The 22,133-nt window shown below is 36.3% G+C and overlaps 1 protein-coding gene across 2 annotated transcripts in view; it reads left to right on the top strand.

Annotated features, from left to right (window-relative positions):
• WDR7 (WD repeat domain 7) overlaps positions 1-22,133 on the top strand; it is a 232,722-nt gene that overhangs the window by 79,497 nt on the left and 131,092 nt on the right. For both annotated transcript variants that reach the window (XM_088152672.1, XM_088152671.1), the window contains one exon: positions 10,050-10,163. In XM_088152672.1, coding sequence (XP_088008798.1) covers positions 10,050-10,163 — 114 coding nt within the window. The remainder of the gene's footprint in view (positions 1-10,049; positions 10,164-22,133) is intronic.

The following is a 22,133-nucleotide window of genomic DNA, read 5'->3' as shown; positions in this document are numbered from 1 at the left end:
CCAGTTCTTTTTCTTCTATTCTGCTGTCTCCAGGTATTGCAATGTCCACTATCCAGACTTTTTTGTCTTTCTTATCAATAATTGTTATGTCTAGGGTGCTGTGTGGCAGATGCTTGTGTTTTTAAATTCTAAAGTCCCAGAGGACTTTGGCTTCTTCATTTTCTGTTACTTCATCTATTCTGTGGTCACACCAGTTTTTCTTGTAGGCAAGTGGTATTTCTTCCAGATATTCCAATGCACCATTGTTGCTACTTTGTCATCCATTGTTTGTAATCAGTCTGTGCAATCTTCTTGCAGCAGCTGACTAGGTGGTCCACTGTTTCTTCAGCTTCTTGGCAGAGGTGGCATTTGCTGTTTGTTGCTGTCTTCTCAATTCTGGCTTTATATGCATTTGTTTTTAAGGCTTGGTCTTATGCAGCCAGAATTAGCCCCTCTGTCTCTTTCTTTAACTTTTCTGCTCTTAGCCATTGCCAGGTCTTCTTGTTATCTGCTTTGCCTGCTAGTTTTTTTGTGTACTGGCCATATAATACTTTGCCTTGCCATGTCTCTTTTCTATTCTTCATTTGGTCTTTCTTATAAGCCAGTTTGGTCTCTTCGGTATTCAGTAAGCCTTCATGTTGTACTAACTTCAGTGCATCTTCTTCACTGTCCTTCAGATATTCTTCCAATGCCCTTTTTTCTTCTTCAGCTGTCTAGTGTACTTTCAGCATTCCACGCCCACCTGTGCTCCTTGGTAAATAGAGTCTGTCAACGTCACTGTGTGGATGAAGGGCATGATTCATTTTCATTATTTTTCTGGTCTTCCTAGCCAGGGCTTCTAGTTCAGCCTGAGTCTGTTCCACTATTCTAGCTGTATATTTAATGACTGTATATTAATTGCCCAAATGTTAATTGCCTTGTTGGTATTTCCACCACTGAGTTAGGACTTTAAGATTTTCTTCACTCTTCTGATGTATTCACTACTAACCTTCTTCTTGACTTCAGTGTGCTTGATGTTGTCAAACTGAAGGATGCCCAGGTATTTGTAGTGATCTTCATCATCCAGTCTCTTGGTGTTATTTCCATAGGGCATCTTGATTCCTTCAATTTTCATATTTTTCCCCTGTTGATGGTAAGGGTGGCATATTTGTCCAGTCCAAACTCCATTCCAATATATTGGCTGTATATTTGGACAGTGGTGAGCAGTGATTCCATTTCAGATGGTGTTTTTCCATACACCTTCAAATCGTCCATGTTAAAGGAGGTGGGATAGCCTGGGAGATGCTTTCAGTGTTAGATAGCCATGGCTTGACTTGTTCAGTATTGTTGACAGAGTAATCAATGCAATGACAAACAGTAGTGGTGATAGTGAGTCTCCTTGAAAGATTCCTGTCTTGATGTTAACCAGTCCCAGTCTTTTGCCATTGACCAACAACTGTGTCTTCCATTTTGCCATTGATCTTTGCACAAAGCTTCTGATGTTTCTATTGACTCCTGTTATTTCTAAGTACTTGATTATCCAGTCATGTGGCAGGGAGTTGAATGTGTTCTTGTAATCAATTCAATCTACATTCAAGTTGGTCTTCCTTCTTTTACACTTTCCAAAAATCATCTTGTCAACTAGGAGCTGATCTTTTGTCCCTCTGCTATTTGAGCAGTTTCTTTTCTATTCAGTCATATCTAATGACTGGAATTGCCCAGGTGTTAAATGGTATTTCCTTCACTGAGTTTGGACCTTAAGAACTTCTTCACTTTCATGATGTATTCACTACCAACCTTTTTCTTAACTTCATTATTATTCCCAAGGACCTGGGATAGGCAGATGTTTGATGGTATTAAAGGTATCGTCACAGGATATAAGCTGTTACAAGTAAAACTGCCTTTTGCAATTGACTGATGGTGATTTTTTATTATTATTATTAGTAGTAGTAGTAGTAGTAGTAAGCTTTTGTTTCCTATTTTGATTGAAAATCAAAATACTTTGTTTATTATGGTTATCTTATACAGACCTGAGACAACAATGCATGGTATTGTAGCTACAACCTGAAATTTTCATCCCTTTAATATTTGAGGTGTTGTGTAGTTTAGTGCTCAAATTATATTAGGTTTGAAATCTTGTGGCTGAAAGTCAGCTTCTGTTAGTTGGAAGTTTTTAGTTGTCCTACGTTCCATTAGTTCAACAGCCTTTGGGGTGGTGCTTTTTATTTGAAAAATAATTGGATCCATCAGAAAATTTGAAAGGTATCAGCAACTATCTCAGGAACAATATCCTGTGTACCTTCTGATATTGTACTTTTAATGTTTCTGAGAGTTATTGTGTAATTGCTTTTGTTCTCATAATCATGGAAATCTATGGAAGAAAACATTCCTATTTTCTCCTACAATATAATTTGTATAAGAATGGACATTTCATCTTTCCAGGAAGGCCCCCCCCCCCCCCCCAGTTTTCCTTGGCTGTTGCCTTTGTGCTGTGTGTCAAGGATCTCTTACAAAATCCTTTTGATTTCTCTTTCAGAAGAGCTGTACTACTCTTGCATCCTCAGTAATATTGGCATTGATTGTGTAAAGTCATTTCTGTAAAATTATCTCGAACTTCAGGCAACTGAACCACATCTTTGCTTTTTTGTATTTAAAAAAAAAGAATTAAAAAGAACAAACAAATTCAATTACACCCTTTGGGTGTGATTAGTTATGTAGATAGATGAACCAGTATGGGATGCCCCCAAGCTAACCAAATTAAATTTAGAGCAAAAGTGTATTTTAGATGTGATCATTGCACTTTCTGCCTGTATACGTTTACTTGTGGCAGCATCATATGTGCTCTGTTGCCATAGTGCATTTTTTTTAAAGATTAAAAATAAAATGTATTAAAAAAGAAAAGTCACACCTAAATAGGAAAAATGAAAAGAATGAACACTGATATTGCTAGATCATGGGTCAGTAATATTTTCCAGCTTGGGCATGAAAAAAGCAAAATCAAAAACAGCCAAGAAATGAGATTGCTTAAAATCCTTTGTCACACTAGAAAAATCTGCCAAGATTTTGGTATTTCTTACAAGGAACAGATCTTTTGTTTAAAAAAAAAGAAAACAAAACATGAGTCTCCCCCCCCCCATCCCCACCCCTCTTCACTGGTCCAGTGAACATCTCACTGCTGGCTAATACCATGTTGCTGTCTACTGCAGTAGGTACAAAGAAACATTTTTTAAAAAATAATTTTTAATAGATACTTAAATGGAAGATGTTAACTGGTAATCAGAATACAAATCTTTGAATGCCAGTATTGTGAAGGCTGTAATCCTGGGAAGAGTTCTCATCAAACTCATTGCTACTTCTGAATATATATATCTCCACGCTGTATCATATTAAGTTCCCTTGTATATTAAATGAAAATACACTCCAGCATAGACAGTTCAAGTACCTAGTAATTTTATAGCTTTCATCAGTGAAGTTATATGATGCTTTTAGTTTCTTGATGATTGATTTTTGTTTAAACTTCCCACCTCCAAGATTTCCATATAGCATAATCTTATTTTGTCTGAGAGATGAAAGCTCTTTGTTTCTACTACTGTTTTAGATAGTTATTTATCTTTCTACAAAAGGAGAATCCACTAGTATTGGGAAAAATAGAGTCTTCTTGGCAATCTGGATTTTTGATAGGGTTGTGCGTAAAGCATTAATATAAGGTGAGGGTTCCTCTGCTTTCTTATGCTAGGCTTGGCTGTTTCATTTTCTCCTCTGGTTTTAGCACTACGGTCACATTTGTGACAGTGTCAACTATACTATATATTGATAGGCCCAGTATTTGCATACTTAAAATTGCCAACTTAATCTACAATATTTACATTATTTTTACGAAGCTTGTGGTTTACAAATGATTTGCAAATTGTTGGCAGCCTCAGGAACATGGGGATCTTCTCTCACTTGGCAGTTTCCCTGGCAAAGAGTCTGCCTGATTTGGTCATTTCTGGAAGTTGATCAAAATATTTCACTGAACCTTAATTCTAAGTCAGTTATCGATTCATTAGATTTACCTTAGTCAGGGATTGGGAACAGTATTCTAAAATATGCCCTAGTTTTACAGTGCCTGGCATTATGGAACACAACAGTCCACAAACTGGCCAACCAGATTTTTACTTAGCATGGCCTTTCCCAGCTTGTATGTCCTCCAGATATGAGCACTTCAGCTCTTAAAATTTCCCACATAGGAAGGGTATTGCTGAAAATTCTGAAGAGTTGAAGTCCGTATTTCTAGAGGACACCCAGGTTGGGGAAGCTTAGCCTACCAAGTTGTGCAAGTTCAACGATATTTATGGATCAGTGTGCAAACCCAGAAAGAAAGGGTTAATTGACCAATCTGTGGATATGTGAAGACAAACAATGTATTCTAAATTGAATTTGAATATCAAATCTATTTATTGGGACCCCTGAAACCCAGCAGTAGAGTTGTCAGCCTTTTAGTTGGTGAATATCTATCTTTCTATCTATCTATCTATCTATCTATCTATCTATCTATCTATCTATCTATCTATCTATCTATCTATCTATCTACCTACCTACCTACCTACCTACCTACCTACCTACCTACCTACCTCAGTACTTGATTATTGTTATATTATTATTTCTCTCCTTATTTCTTTGGGAAGAAGAGATGCCATAAGCATTACAAAAAGATCTTCTAATCATGTGGGTGTTTACATACAAGCAGTGCATTTGTATGTCTTTGTATGTCCCATTTTTTCAAACACTACGCAATTGTATTTCAGTTAAATCAAGCCTGGCTGTTGAATTTAGCAAAGCTTTTAGAAAATGCTCTTGTAGAAACAGACAATTCAGGTTCATCTGTGTAAGGTTAATTCTTCAAACTGAAATATCATGAGGATTTCTTTTCTGTACATCTATTGTTCCAGTTTTCCCCTTCTATCCAACCAGCACAATATACACGGATACTTCTTTTTTGGCCAAAGTAACATCTTTTCTTAAAATGTGAAAAGCAATAGGTTTTTTTTTTAAGACAGCAACACTGGAATGTACTTGAAATCTTTGAGCACTCGATTTGTCCAGCAGGTAATAGAAACTCCGGTATATTTATATGTCTGATGCTGCTGCAGATAGAAAAAAAAATGGCTACTGTGTCTTTAATGGAAAGCAAAAGGTTATCTTTCTGTGGCCTTTGTGTATATGTGCTGATGTGGATGTAGGCAGCCAGACAGGCAGTGTGTGCAGAGAGACTGGGGAACTGACTGTGGATCGATAGAAATAGTGTGAAGTGAATTAATGTGAAGCAGGCAGTCTGTCTGTCATAAGGATTGCATGGAATGTGGGGCAGAAGTGGTCAGTCACTGCAGAAATCTGTTTCCAATATATTTAAACCTTCTATCTGAAAATAAACCATGGAAAGTCTTGCATCTTTCAATATTAGTATGTTCTTATTTATTCAGATATTTGTGCCAACTGCTTCCACCATTACACACACACACACATACCTCTTGTAGAATTCATTGATATGAACTGAGTTTTGTTAAACGACATTTGGAAGATTTAAATTATTATCTATTTATTCCTGCTATGCTTCTGTCCCTTTGTATTCAAATTGAAGCTGCAATCCTCCGCACAGTTAGATGTACAGAAGTAATGACTTTAAGTACAGTACACATAATGGTTTTCAGTATTTCAATTAAAGATTGTTCATCATTACACCGGCTTTTTGCAGAATAGGGTGCATTCAACTGTTTATCTTTAAAATCCTTAAATGCTTTCAGTCAAATTTTTGCACCTGTATACGAACATTCAAACTGGACAAGTGCACATGTGACAAGGTTTGAATTTCAGAGAATTAGACTTAATGCAGAAATATAAATTATAAAAAGTTATAAGGAAAATTAAACTCTCTGGCTTCAGTTGATTGATACAAAGCAGGTGATACCAGTTATCACAGAAAACCTTCCTGTTTCTATATCAGGTATGGTCAGCCTTCACCCAGGTGTTTTTAAAACTATGTTACTTGCTGAGTCCTGCAGAAGATGTTGGTCTCTTGGAAGGTTCCTGAATAGTTAGGAAACAGTTAGGAAACCTGGTTGGTTTCAGAATATAGAATTATGTTCATCTCTGCTAGGGAAAATGAGTTACCTTTGTCCAGATCTATTTGTTCTCTACTTATTGAGAATTCTGTTCCACTGGAATTGAGAAACAACTTTCAAGCTCTCCTACCAGAAATAGGCCCTGAGTCTTTAGCAGAAGACACTACATACACAGTGGTGAATCCCTGAAGGCCTGAGGAAATTTGTATAAAAAGAAGAGAAAAAAAGAGAGAGTTCTGGTACTTAGTGGCTCACTACTATGAGGAACTAGAAAATATCTGCAGATTATACTCATAAACTTGTAAAATCTTCTTCCAGTCGGGCAAGGATCAGGGATGTGACAGAACAACTTTGAAAGCTTGTCAAGCTTTCTGACAATTATCCTTTTCTTATAATCTGTGTGGGGACAGATGATACCACAAAGAGCAGCTTTGAACTTTGAAAATCTAGGAAGGAAGGAGGGAAGGAAGGAAGCTTAAGAACCTGTGGGCTTAAGGTGTTCTGCTTATCCATCCTTCCAGTCCATGTAAGAGAACTAGAAAGTGAAAGAATATTGCAGATGGAGAGATTTTCTTTCTGGGACCATGGTCTAAATTTTCTAGATGATGAATTGCTGGCATGAAACGGTAAATCTGGTAGATTTGTCAGGCTGCACACCAGGCTTTACTGTTAAATCTCAGCTCTCCAGACACTTAACCCCTTATTTAGGAATTAGATTTCTCAGCAGAAGGTTCTCAGACACAGTGTGGTTGGATTATTCTTTATTGCAGCCAGATATGAAGTCTATATATACACAGAAGATGTTCCACTGCCATATGTGGAAACCAAGTCTGTGTATGCTCTAGGTTTAAATTCTAGGCTTTTTTCTTCTGCTTTTCCAAGTCAATAAATGTATAGCCATTCTCTTGAAGGCTTCAGAAAGCACCTGATTGATGTTGACGTAAGGGTTCTTTCTAGCCAGAAAACTACTAGGTTCTCCATCACCAGCTTCCTTTCTTACAGGATGATTAGAGCTCTGTGATGATGATGTAATTAACACTTGTCCAATTAATAGTCTCCCTGATGCTCCAGAACTGAGCTGTTCAGTTTCTCTGGATGTTTAGATACATACATGTGCATTATTTGATGATTGCACGTTTGGCACTTGAGAGCTCATCCAGAGAAGTTGAAGACTATCACATGCAGTGTTGTGATTTTTTATCACTCAAAGCCAGATATAGAGGCACCTTCCAGTTACTCTTTATTACTGGCAATAGCCAGATGACTTCATAGGATTGTTGAGGATGATCTGTGTTGCTTTAACAAAAATAGATTCAGTTACATACTTTTAGGAAAGTTTAAAAACAGCTGTAATGTTTCAGTGTTGAAGCCATGTACTCAAATGATTATTGAAAATTATTATTAGTTTCTGTTATTTTATGTATGGAAAAAAGTATTATTGTTTTCTTTTGTTGCTAAATCAGTTGGCCTTGGGTTGAGATGGATGTGATTTTATCTATGTTTATATAGAGTGACCAGAACCCATTTTGTTTTGTATTGTGTTTTTTATGGTTTATTTATATTGTGGGCCACCCAGAGTCAGTTTGGAGTCAGGCAGAGCCTAAATTGAATTAAATAAATACATTCTGTTATGACAGTACCACTAACAAAAAGATAATGCTACTTCTAACCAGCAAGACTAAGGTTGCAGCAATTTTTCTGCATTGTTCTTAATCTGCAAATAGCTATATATTTTGTAATAGTCCATGTAAAATCCTGTAACGGGGCAAAATGGTACTGAAATAACTACATCTCCTTCATTTACATCATAAAACATTTATCCTCCCTTATGTATATAGTATAAACCTGTTCACTCAAATTTCATTTAACCAGGTATCTAAAAAAGCACTGAAGACTAGGGAGGTAAGGGTAGGTAATGCATGCTTTTGTTCATTGACTTTATTTCAAAAAAGGACCTGTATTTCACAGTCTGTCTCCATCTGATTTATTTCTGTTTTTCACATTTCTCTGTTCTTTTTCGCTTTCACCCCCTCCCTTCTGTCTCCAATGCTGTGGCTGGGTTTATTTATTTATTTTATTATTTATGATTTTTTTTCCTATGGAGGTTCAGGAGAAATCTGACAGATTTGCTTTGTGAATAATAAATAATATATTCTGGCTTTTCAGTGTTAAATATAAACTAGTGTAAGCGCTGCTTTCTATGGAAGTTGACAATGTTTTCTAAGTAACGTTATTGCATGTTCTGCTATCCGGTTGGTACTCTCTGATTAGTTTAGATCACTGGTTGCTTCTGGATAAGTCACTACTCCTCTGCCCAACCTATTGCAAGGGAAAAATGGTGGAAGAAATGCTTTGCACATTGCCTTGAGCTCCTGGAGGAAAAGCAGGATATAAATCTGTTTAATAATAATAAATTGTGCTGGAGAAGTTTAGGAGGAATTCATCCATATGGTGGGATCTTAATTGGTTCCTACATACTTTTTCAAGAATGCTGCTTCCTCCTCCATACCCTGAGTGAGCTTTTGGGTATACTCAGTAAGTAAAGGGCAGATGAAAGTGAAATACTTAGGATTCCGTATGGTAGAATTTATTTTCTTTGGGAGAGTCTTTTGAAAGCATATTTGAACAACATAGAAAAGGATTATAACAGAGTGGTGGTGGAGCATTCATTTTGCATGCAAAAGATTTCAGGTTTAATCTCTGTCAGCCCCTGGTAAGCTGTGATGGACCCTAGTCTAAAACATTGGAGAACCACGATCAGGCAGTGTACTCACCACTGAGATCTGTGGCCAAATTTGGTGAATTGGCTTTTGACTTTTCTTTTTGCCTCTGTGGCTTTTGTGTTTGAGCATTTTGTGTTGTTGTATTGTTTAGTGATATAGATGTCTGGCTTCTCCCAGATAGATACTTAAACTAGAAGACTTATAGGTAGGAATTCAGGGACACAACTCTTGGCAAGATCATTTGATAGAAAAGCCATTAATACAAAGATAACCAAAAACTACACACTATAAGACTCAAGCTATATAATTAGCAGACTCAAAGCTTAAACCTTGTCTTTCTCCTGCCCATGCCTTTTTAGGTGGGAGGGTTGGTTGGCACCTATGCATTGTTATTGAAATGGATCAGTCTGCTCTCAAGTCCTTTGGTTTTGACCTTGCCAGCTCTAACTCTCACAGTGGATATATTATATTATCTGCCTTGCTGCTGAATCTGACAAGATACACATCTTTATATAGCCTCTCTTTTCTTTAAAATGAACTCTTAAAAAAGAACCTGACCCCTTATATGCCACTAAATTACTAATGAAGTAAAATATAAACAACAACAACCGTTGTCATGATGTTTCGAAGTGTATTATTGTACTTATTATACAGTGTCCTAAGTGTACAGGGCATTTCACATGCCCCTGCCCTAATTGAAGACCTCTGCCCTTATAAGCATACCATATGCTTTTTCCACATAGAGGGAGGCAACAGATGGATAGGAGGACAAGTTAGGAACAACAAACAGATGGGAGGCAAAGGTACCAACAGGACAAATGCACTTTTATGTATTTACTGATTTTCACTGGGGATGAAGCAGTTGTCAGTTATAACGTTTCTTATTCTTAAATGTGAACCCCTTTTAAGATAGACGTTTATCCATCCAGCATATAAGATTATGGGAACATTGCTCCTTGTGCAGGAAGTTCTGTCTTTGTTTGCCATTAGTTCTGTATCACACTTGAGTTCCTTAATTAGATCTTGACAAGATTCAGAAGCCCCAGAAATCTTGAAATCATTTCAGAAAGCTTGGTAAAATCAGGTCAACGTCTACAAGAAGTCTGGACAAAGATACATCAGTTCACTGATTTTTGTAGGATTTCAAATCTCATCTTAATCCCTCAGATTATTTAATGTGATAAAGACGTAATGTGAAGTTTAAATATGTTTTCTAATTCAAAGAAAATTGCAAATAGATTTAGTGTTTTGTGTCTTGATGTTTCAGCTGGAGTGACTGCAGAAACCATTCAGACTGTTAACGTGAGTCCTGAACAATCAGGATCTGAAGCCAAAATTCAAGAAGAGGAACATGATCTAGTTGATGATGACATCTCAGCAGGTAAGTGTTATAGTCTGTATAATCCCACCGAAACATTGCTCTTGATGTGGTATTTCACAAGTTGCAATCAACACCCCTCCATTTTGAACAATGTTTTACAGTAATACATTTGTGCCTGAAATCTCATGGTGAAGTTATTTCAGGAATAAATATATCTAGATATATTTTACTTTATAGCATATCACTGCAAAGATTCAGTTGTGTTTTATTACATGCTTAGACTGCAGCAACTACTTCCTTTTTGCTCAAACATGGCATAGGTGATCTTGTAGATTTCCAAAAATTCTTGCAATATGCAAAATAAGGCAACTTTATGAACTTATTGAAATAATAAATGTTAATTATGGATGTTTGTTTGGTTTATTTTACAGTGTTTTATTTCAATGAAGGATCTGTTGGCCTTAGCCCCAAGTAGTTGCATTTGTGTAAGCCATCCTAGGGAAATGGAGAACTGGTGAGATGGCTACACTGTATGTGTGATGGAATGGCATGGGACTGGAAGGGGGGTAAAGAATGTGATCTCATCTCCAAAGCAATGCGCTGGAGATAAGAGGCGAAAGCTGACGCACCCCTAACATTCCAGGAGATAGTGAATTCCTGTTCCTGGGAACTAGCCAGCAGTCTGAGAAGATTGATGTCAGGCCTAGCCCAAGGAACTCCTGGAGACCGTGCAGGTTCAATCAGCAAGGTTTATTAGCTAGTGCTTGTTTACAGAAATCTTCTCAGACTGCTGGCTAGTTCCCAAGAACAGGAATTCACTATCAACTGGAATGTTAGGGGTGCGTCAGCTTTCGCCTCTTATCTCCAGCGCGTTGCTCTGGAGACGAGATCACGTTCTTTACTCCCTTTCCAGTCCCATGCCATTCCATCACAGTATGTGATATCAAAGATGCTCTCACCTGGTTTTATTAATAATGTTAATGTTTTTATTATGGTATAATTTTTAATGTTTGTTTTTGATGGTCAGTTTTTACTGTAAGCCTCCCAGAGTCACATTCGCGAGATGGACAGCTATATAAATGTGATTAATTAATTAATTAATTTGATGCAGTTTGGCAGAGGTCATGGTTTACAATATCTGTGTTGGGCTAATGGAGAATTCAAGCTGATATTCATGTTGACGACAGAGTTCAAAAGGTAATTCTTGCTTGAGAATAGTTTACTGCAGTTAATTAATTGGAGTGCTGTAAGCAATGTACATGGTGTTCTGTGGAGTAAAAGAAGTTCTTACTGCACAGTGGAAGAGTTAGAGAGGCAAAGTAGCAAGGACTGATTGTGAGCAAATCAAGTTTTATTCTCTTAAGGCTTCAGTTTGGTTAGGGATGCAGTCTGTGGGAATGAGTCAGCGACTTAATTATTTTTTCCGCTTTTTTTCAGAGAGAGAGAGATTCTGCATAATGGCATCTATAGAGGAATATGTTAAATGTCTCGTTTCTTTCACTAATTGATTTTGCTCTTATTTAAGCCAACAGTTATCAGATGTACTGAAATAGGTTGTTTAATTTCTCTACAATTTACATAACTAAAAGATTTCTTTAAAATACTGATAAAGCATTGGGCTAGAGATTGTACAAGCTTTCTCTTGGATCTTGTTACTTGACTGAGGTATGTATAGATTTCTGTGCAAATTTTAAAAGGCAACTGTATTTCTGTTGGCTAGATTCCTATATAATTTACAGTACAAAAAATCTGGTAGGCATACACAATGAAACCATTATCACTATAAATTTTATTTTGGTGGCAATTGAAAAGAAATAAGATTTAGTTAGTAGCTGGAGTATTTATACATGGGGCAATACATCCATTGGTTTTTTTATGATTTCCCACATTTTGTGATCTCTTGAGTAATGTTTCCAGCTCATTAAAAACAATGCAGCTATATAATTACTGTGCAAGTTTATGCTTTGGGCTTGACACTTTTCTATGTAAAATATAGAAATCATCCACCTGAATTGGATGAGGTCAGATATAAATTCATGAAACTGAATTACAAATGAATACATCTATAGTAATTTCTGATCTGTATACATTATTTTCTAGAAGATGGCCACTGTGCTGGAGGTTCTTATTTTTTACTTATAATTGCGTGGTTGTTTTTTTAAAAGAGTAGAAGATGTTCAACTTTGTTTAGATGTAGTATTAGATTGCTAATGATGCTCACAGGATCAAGCTGTTACTAGCAAAGGACTATTTCAAATATAATTGCATTCATAAATATAATCCTATTGAGATGTAGTGTTTTCATTCCATCCAAATGAATATGTAATATAACAATGAATTACAGCAATTAAAAATGCCATATGACTACATTTAAAAAATAAACCTTAGTTTCTAAGACATCTCATCCCATTAAAGCTGTAGGTACTATCAGCTGTTCATTCTGTTTGCTACTTATATGCCAGATAGGCGGATAACAAAGGAAAATGTATTTTATTAAATAATAATTGTGAAGACATAAAAAGGAATTATATATTATTCTTTTCAGAATGGATCTAGGTGTTCAGACACCCTGAATGTATGCCCAGGACAATTGAAATACATCTTCAACTTTGCTCTTTTCCTTTTCCCAACAACACTGGCTTTCCATTCTCTCCCTCATTTTGTACTGTCTTTCGAAAAGGTTCAACATTTTTTACTAGAATCTCAACTCAACTGTTTTACTGCTTGGATTCTTTTGAACCAATGTTCCTCAAACTGTAAGGAAATTTAACTATTTAATCTGTAAGATTATTCAGATTGTTTAATTTTTGAGGCTATTTTGAAAGAAGCTTTTTTAAAAAAAACATTTAATATCTGAATGATAGCTTTTGTGATGGACGCTGCACATTGGCTCATGCTTCCTTCAATATCTCAACAAGGCTTTGGTAATACACATATGTATTTTAAATGAGTTGGTTAAAAAGCATGATTAAACTGCCTAGAAACCCTGTGAATAATTGCCTTGATACCTATGCATTCCTATTCCCTGTGAAAATGTAAAGGCTAATACCTATGTAAATGCAATCCAGAAAGAAAATTTGAGCTCACAGATGAAATATAAATAGTCAAATGTCAATCAATTGATTATGATAAAAGTGATATGAAAAGAATAACCCTTAGTTGTAGAGGAAATATTAAGTTGTTAACCATGACAACTTAAATCTTCCCCTGTCATCTTAAAATACGATGCACCTTCTCTATATATCTATATTTTAAATGCTAATAACTATTGATTCACTTCCTAATGTGAGTGTGTCATAGTTCCCAAGAGCTGTTTTTAGCAAATCATTCAACTTTTTTGTTTATGATTAAAACAAAAGCAGATCAGTTCCATATCCATTCCTTTAAAGTCCTTTTGTCCATAGAAGGAGACTAACATTCAAATGATATAGACTATTGTATCTGATGTAGATTTCAATATTGCTTCTAGTTACATATCCTATTAGAAGACATTTTTTAAAAAATGTTGTTATAAAAGTGAAAAGTGAAGTGCAGCATTATCAGTAACTAAAATGAATTAACTACTTGGTTACCCTCAATTCGAATAGCTGTCATATGCACTATCTTAGTTAAAGGCACAAAAGAAATGGGTCAGCTAGAATGAATTTACCTGAAATATGACAAAGAAATACGATTCTATTAAGTAGCAGTGCTTCTCAATCTACCATTTATATGCTTTTACTTTGTTTTTTTTTTAATAAAATATTTTAATGTATATAGGAGAGTTCTGCATTTGTGTAAATTTCTCATGAAATAGAAAAGCACTATTTGCAGTTTGTGTCTGAAAGGTTAGTTTTAGCTTTCTTTGGTCAGCACAGCTGACCACATAATAAGAGAAAAGGTCAAAAGTCACTGACATTGTCAAAATCTGAGATTATAATACTATATCACTACCTCTTGTTGACAGATTTAATGACTTCAACTTTAAAAAAAAGCAATACGGTCATAGATTAAAATATTGTGTGCTCTAAAATAGGGGAGGACAGATCTCAGATTTGTAGATCTGTTGTTATTTTTCTAGGTCAGCCAGCCAGAGCCAGATACCAAGAAAACAAGCATCAAATTAAAAACTTCTGACTATCAGAACTGAACTGGGCTCACAGTCCATAACACAACATTTACTCCAAATCCTCAGTTTTGGAATTAGGCAGTATATAAAATTTTGTATCTATCAATCAATCAATCAATCAATCAATCACAGTTGTTAAATAATTGCAAATAAAATGTTGACAGTCACCACCGATTATTCATTACTCTACCTTGTTTCCACCCCTTTGTGTAGGGAGCATAATTTATTCTTTTTTTGGTCTATTATATTAATGTAACATCCATTGTCATAGTTTCACTGAAATATCTTTGAGTTGTTGCCTAACTTATTTCCAAATGGTATGAAATCTTAGCAAGGCTATGCTCCATGAAGCTGCATTCATTCATTCATTCATTCATTCATTCATTCATTCATTCATTCATTCATTCATTCATATTTGTTATAGCCGTCCACTCCAACAGACTCTGGGTGGCTTACAATATCAACAAACAATAAAAAGAGTTTAAAAACATAAAGCAACACTGGCAGCCATAACAGAATACCACTGCAGAGGCCCCTCAACCACATTAACCCCAGACCTGGGACCAAAGCCAGGTCTTAAGGGCTTTCCAAAGTCCCAGGAGAAAAGGCAGCACCCACATTTCTGGAAGGATGCTCTTCCAGAAGGTGGGGGCTGCAACAGAGAAGTTGGTCCCACAACTCTGACTCCGACTCCAACTCTACTCTGTTGGGTTCTTTGCATCTGTAAATGAAAGAAATGTCTGTTTTATTTTTTTACAAATTAAAATAAAAATACCTTGATTTTGCAAATTCCATTCATTTACTAAAGCTTCATTATTTCCTGTGTGCAACCAGCAGAAAAAGCAGTGGACTGTCTAGATGTGCTGTGGATTATATTTACCTCATGCTAAGGCTCAGCTAGTTTTCAGCAATTCCTATAAGCAGTATAAAATGTACATTATGGTATTCTTGAAATAGTTTCTAGTTCTGTCAATGAGCAAAAATCTAATTCGAACATCTGTCTTTGCCATGCTTTGTATTCTGATCCTTTAGTGTCAGGCAGATCGTGTGGAGGGGTGAGAGTGATGTAAATGCATCTTAAAATCACTGCTAACTGAAGGCCATTGTTCCTTTTTTAAAAATAACCTACTTCAATAACCACCATCATGATATTTCCTTCATCCAGATTCACCCAATGCCTTTTATAATGTCTTTTATATGTTTGGGAAAATGCCTTGTCACTATAAGTTCAAAAATGTAAATATAATAGAAATGAATTATTTTTGAATGCATCTAATGGTGAAAAAAATATCCATTTCCAGTGTTCAGGAATATAGTTGAAAGAGGATTTAGTGCAAGACTGTGTATTGATCTAGGCTTCTTGCTAGTTTCTGAAATTCCTTGCTAATAAAGCATCTGTATATCCCTTCTGGCTGGCAGAGTTGAGGTAATTTTGTACCATATTGAAGGGTGAACCAAGCCTAGAATGCAAAAGTAGGAGCCACTGTGAAAATACATGTCTCTCCTTCATACTTAGCTTAAGAAATAAAATATTCTTCCCATCTCAGTTACAGAAAGTTTAGGAAAACTTTCTGCAACTTCCTACTTTCTGCAGTCTTACTTCCTGCCATGGCAGATTGGAGGTCAGTAGGATCTTGTTACGGGTTTGAATGTTTTGGAGATAGCAACAAACCAGGCAATGCATACAAATCAACTGGTGGAATAATACTTTATTCACAACATTGGTTTATTTATGAAATAAGACTTATTATGCAAGGTATTACTTAAAGGAAGTTTGTATTACAAAGCTCCTTCTATTTGCCTAAGGTGATATTCTGTTACTTTAAAGATTCTACAGGACTTAACTACTGTGTTTCTTTCAGTTTGTATCTATGTTTTTCTCGCTTTTGCTGTCCCCCCTTTATTAATGTTTACAGTTCCCTCTGGTTTTGCGTGGGCAGGGTTCTTGTAATTTTCAGTTAGTTAGGCAGACTTTGGGGCTATTTACTTACTCCATCTCCCTCTGTCAGTTTTATAGAGACAGAGACTTGCAAATGCCTTTTCTTCTGTTGTGCTCAGCCCTACTCTTCTCTCTGGGACCTTCAGCCACCAGATTGCTGAACAGCTGCAGGCCTCTTTCTTGAAGTCTTTGAATCTTCCTTTCAGGCTTGGAACCCTTCTGTCTTCTGTCACTTAGATGCACCATAGTGCTTTTTCCTCTGATGAGCAGCACTTTCATACTCTCTGACAAACTTCAGCTTTCACTTCTCCTCCAAGGAGAAGCTAAAAAAAGCCCTAATAGCATCATCTCTCTTTTTTAATCTTCTCAGTTCCACCTCTCACTTTCTAGAAAGGTAAGGTGTGTACATGTAATTTAGAGTCTAAGTGACAGGGATGAGCTCTCAAGATTGATGACCTTGAAGCTTCTGGCCACAGATCTACTAGAAAGTCAATATCCTCAAGGTTATAATTTATGATAAAAGACCCATCAGAATTGGGCCACTCATTAGATACTTTATAGTGACCATTCATAGCATGGTGTCATGTCTCCCATTTTAGCTGTTATCACTTGGTCAACTTGTATTCTTCCAAAGATCTAGGATGAATATGCCATTTAAAAAAAAATAGGTACAGTTGTGATAGGATATTTCCTGATCAATATTTTTGAGCTAATCATAAACAAATTTGGCAAGTTTTAAAGGCTGGAAATATGGGGTTTTCAATTTTTTTAACGTGGAAACAATTCATAGAAAAATCTCATAATTTGTGAATAATTGTCCCTCATAATTGATTTTCACCTGGCTGACCATAATACTTTATAAAGAATTCTACACAGCATTCGTTTTTAGTTAATGTATTTTAAAAAATTGCCAGTCTATACTGTAAAGCAGAGGTCCTTAAACTGTGTGCATCATGAGCTACTGATTTATTTATTTATTTTATCCAATTTCAAGGCTGCCCCATTCCATGACAACTCTGGGTAGCTTACAGATAAAAAAAGGAAAACAAAATATATAAATATGAATAAAAACGATCCTGGTTAACCAGAATAATACACTTAGCCATAGACAGACATATCTAAACATAACTAGAGGGCTCCACAGACCTTCTTCCCAAGGCCTGGGAGAATAACCAGGTTTTCAACAGTTTCATAAACACGTAAGGGTGGGAGCCATGTGAATTTCTGGGGGGATGTGATTCCAGAGGGCAGGCACTGTAACAGAGTAAGCATACTTCCTAGGTCCCACAAGGTGATACTTATCAATGGGACCCAGAGTGCTTGATCTTACCAGATGGGCAGAAACAGTTGGAGATAAATGGTCCCTCAGATAACCTGGGTATGTGGGTATGTCACAAAAACTTTTTGCAATTTCATTAGTCTTCATAGGATTAGGGTAGAGGGACACTATCAAAACTTGCTCCCACTTTGGGCAATTCCAGAGCAGGCTTGTGCAGGCAAAGCAAGTAGAAAAGCCCAGAGCAAATTTTGAATGATAGCTAAACCTTGGATATATCCATCTGTCAAAACTGCCTCCCAGTCATAGCAGTTTTATTTATTATGTATTTATTATTTATTGTTTAGTTTGGTTCATGGGGGCGGTTGTACAAATTCATTTATCATTTTAAGAGCTTGTGGTATCACAGGAGAACTCTGGCTGTAGACGATATATGGATGTATACTACAACTGCTCCTCCCTTCTACATATCAAATTTAATCAAACTTCTAGATGTGCAATTTCACATGAACATAAAACAAAAGTGTTGTTTTAGGCCCTGCCAAACTTTTCACAGGTCCACAAAGTTGAAGGGAGGTATTCCAGTTGTTGTTGTTTCCTACCAGCAGGATCCTGTGCATTCTAGGAAGGGCTTTATGGCAAAGGAGAAACCAACCTGGCCCTATCTTTTGCCCAGATCAGGTACTGCTGCCCAGGCTGTCTGTCATCTTCTCTTCTATCTGTTGTGTCTGGGGCAAGGACTAACTTTTAATCGCTGTGCAGCATTTTTTAAGGCACAATTTAGGTGTGGCATAAAAGTGATGATCATGTCAGCAAAAAATAAGCCCGTGTCCTACAGCCTAGCAGTATACGCATGCTTCTAAAGGTGCCTTAATAATGTAATATGTGCTTTTACCCCAGAAAGGTTTGGATGAGCATTTAGTCAGGAGTGACCTAGGTATTGGTCTCCCAATGCCATTTAATGTGCAATTGCTTGGTTTCTGAAATCAGTTGAGATTCATAACAGGACTAGTCAATATTCCTCTTTGCTTTAGGGAACAAATGTGGCAGAAGAGAGACAGTTTTATATGAAGTCCAAAACACTATTTAGCCAAATAAAGAAGCAATGCTATTTAAAATGTTTCATGAAAGCGAGAGGTTCTTCTCTAAATAGATATTTAAGTTTATAGTTATAATATCAGGAGATGTAATCCACTGGTATGCTTTTGACAGTAGAAGCAGTTTCTACTGATGAGATGAGAGAGGATAATTTTCTCATTCCTCATACCCCCAACACTTTATCCTCCTAAAACAATACGCGCACATGCGCGCGTGCACATGCACACACATACAAACCACAACATCTCTTCTGAAATCCCTCAATTTTCTAAAGCAGATTTTGAGACTGCAGGGAGGCCTGCAAAAGGGAACAGGAGGAAAAAGCCCTTTTGAGCTAGCAGAAGCTCATTAGCACTGCATTACATTCCACCCCATGAATTTTGAACATTTGAACAGGGACTTTTTGTAAAAAAGCAGCCCATTTATTGATTGAAATAAGGCTTCACAAAAATGTCACACCTTTGAAAAATGTACATTTGGAACAAATGAGTAATTTAATGCTAGTGTGGTGAATAAAAGGTGTTAACTTTCATTTTATACTTATAGCTGGCAGTTGTAATAATAAAAAGACCACTTTCCGTGACTTATTCCATATTCCTTAAGGAGCTTAATCTATACTGTTTCTAATGTACATTGTTATTCTCCAAACTCGTTCATGGTCAGCAGCTGCATCCTTTCAGTTGAACCAAATACTGTGATTCCTTTTATCTTGCTTTCCTCCATAAGGTCTGAGAAATAATATATTTGCCCATCTCTTAGCAGCTGCTTACAAGCAAAGAGCAAAATTTTCACAGTTGTCAGTAACTAAATTTATTGAAAGGAAAAAGGGATTACAGAAGTCTTGGCAACTGGAAACATTTACTTGAATATCCTATTTAGGTTTGTTACATGGATATTTCTTCATCTTTTTGTTTACCACCAGTTGATATGGTGGTTCTGCACTTGTAATTTTTTGCAATTGCCATTCTTTTTCTCGGGCTCTGTGAAGCTTTTACAATATTCTGCTTTTACCTGCTTTGTTATGATTAAAATATTTATGATAAATTGATTTCTTCTGTATAAGTCAGATTTATTTTATTATTCTATTTGATTTGAAAATTTATATTTTACATTTATATTATATACTTGATGGATCCAGAGGGTTCTAGAAGGTGCTTGGGGATTTTCCTGACAGTTTGATAGGCATTTCTACTCACACTTGGTAGATGTCTGGAATATGGAGGTGGCCAAGGTGCTGGTTAAGATCGCATTTTTCCACTTACCAATCCCAAGCAGCTCACTTTCACATCTGAAGCATATTGCTTTTTCTCATCTAATCTGAGCCTCTCTTCCCCTGCTTTCTTCCCATAGTGTTTTTCATATGCTTTCTCAGGTGACCTCACTAGTCCTTCAGATCTGCTGGGTTAAGTCTTAGAAACTAAAGTGGTTAAGTGGGAGCTGTGCCTTGTGTGGCACACATGGAAAGTGAGACTCCCACCAAACAGTTCTGTAGGTTTTAGACAGTTCAGAATGGGTATTGGCATAGGTACGTAGGTAGATAAATGGTTTGTGTGGGTTCACAGCTGAGCATTCAAAGAGAGTTGCAGTTACAGGTAAGTAGACAGTTCTTTCTTTTGAGAGTTCTGCTGTACTGGATTAAATACCTCACTGTTTTCCTTATACCTTTACAGCTTCATTTTGTTGGTAAGACAAAGAGTGTTAAATCTTGAATCCAGAGTACAATGTCATACAATATGATAAAAATCAGACTTGCAACTAAAAATGTTCACCTCCTATTCAGATTTCCCCCCTGATGTTACATTATGGTTCTCCTACCTGTCAGCCATACCTCATCTTGTTGAGTGGGGAAATGGTGACTACTGTGACATTAGGACACAAATAAGTTTTGCTAGCTTTCCTTATGAGAAAGAGAAAGAATTAGTTGCAGAGCTGTTTACAACATATATTTCTCTCCCAAATTAAGATTGTTAAGTGTTTGTGTTCCGCCTGTGTTTGTTAGTATTCTAAAACATTATTCAGTTTTCCAAATTACTTATTTTTGTCTGGGAAAAGGTGAGCCCCGTGCTCTGCAAGGCAGTAGATTAGTGCATACATTAACATCCAGTTACACATCCTTGAAAATCCCTGTGCTATAATGCCTTGCCGTCTTTAAAATTGTGCTTAGAAGGCTCTTCCTATAATTTCTATGGCTTTTCGTAAGATGTTATCTGTCTCTTGAAACTTAAACTACTCCACGTAAATCACTCTGCTCCATTCATGTAAAATGGCCCAAGTTGGCTTCTTTATGGTCCTCAAGGGTCAGAGTTCACTGCTGCTGTCAGAAACCACCGGCTTTTTCTTTCATCAGCATTATCGTTGTGCCTGACGGCTTCCATTGCTGAATAAAGGCAGTTGCAAAGAAAGAAAACTGAATGACATTGTCTTCAATATATTTGCACACTTTTGGTGGTCTTTGTTTGTTTTTGCTATTTATTTAAACAAGACTTCATAATTCAGTCGGTATATTTGTAAAGTTTAAGAATTTTGGAAAACTGTATTTGAGATTTTCAGCCTATTCAATAACAACAAGTGTTTTGAAGTTCAGAAGGCTAGAATATTTTGGATATTTAAGTTTAATTCCCGCTCTCTAATCTGTTTTGTACTGAATAGAGGTTTGAATTAATTAGGTAATTCAAACCTCAAGCTATATGGGTAAATTTGTAATGGCTTGCCAAATAATAATAATAATAATGTTAATAGTTGTACATTTTAGAAAATTAAAAAATTGCTGAAATGTTAGTAGCAATTTCATTTTTTAAGGAAAGAACTTATATTTTCATCATTATAAGTATTAATCTTAACTTCTATTGTATAGTTTTCTAGAAAATCTTAGTTTTTCATTTAGAAATGAATGTTGCCACTTTGTGTTTCAACCAGTAAAAAGTATGCTGGGAAAGATTAGTTCTCTTCATCCCCAAAGGAGCCTCCCTGGAATTTATTATTTTGTCGTTATAGATTTTTTAGAATAAAATTTTAAAAAATGAGAACTGGTACAAAAGTTGCTTGGGATGTTGATAAAAAATTGTGAATGTATTGTTAATAATGCATGTTTAGTGTTTTCTGTGAGTTCTATTTTTAAAAAAAGGGATAAGTAACTATCAGAAAGCAATCAGACATGTACATGGATGTTTTAAATGAACAATAGCTTTGTTTAATTGCAGCAATTAGATTTCCACCTTCCAGAAACAATAGCTTTGTTTTTGGCTACTTTATAGCCTATTTTCTGTGTGTGTGTGTGTGTGTGTGTGTTGTGTCTGACAGCTTCTCATATTCCTTTTTCCTGATGTTGCTGTCACTTGGCACCACTACATCTATCACCACCCCTGTCTTCTGGTCCTTGTCTACTACCATGATGTCTGGTTGATTGGCCAGTACCTGCCTGTCCGTCTGGATCTGGAAGTCCCACAGGGTCTTAGCCCTGTTATTCTCCATGACCTTCTGTGGAATCTCCCATCTAGACTTGGGAGACTCTAGCCCATACATTCTGCAGATGTGCCTGCACACTATGTCAGCTACTTGATTGTGCTATTTAGTATATGCTGTTCTTGCCTGCATCGTATACACTGCCAC

Source organism: Python bivittatus, unplaced genomic scaffold, assembly GCF_059951505.1.
Source record: "Python bivittatus isolate LINGU-HERP-01145 unplaced genomic scaffold, Pbiv_v1 ctg000570_np1212, whole genome shotgun sequence".
In the NCBI taxonomy this organism is placed as follows: Eukaryota; Metazoa; Chordata; class Lepidosauria; order Squamata; family Pythonidae; genus Python; species Python bivittatus.
The sequence above is the reverse complement of the archived record's forward strand: the minus strand, read 5'-3'. Positions and strand labels throughout refer to the sequence as shown.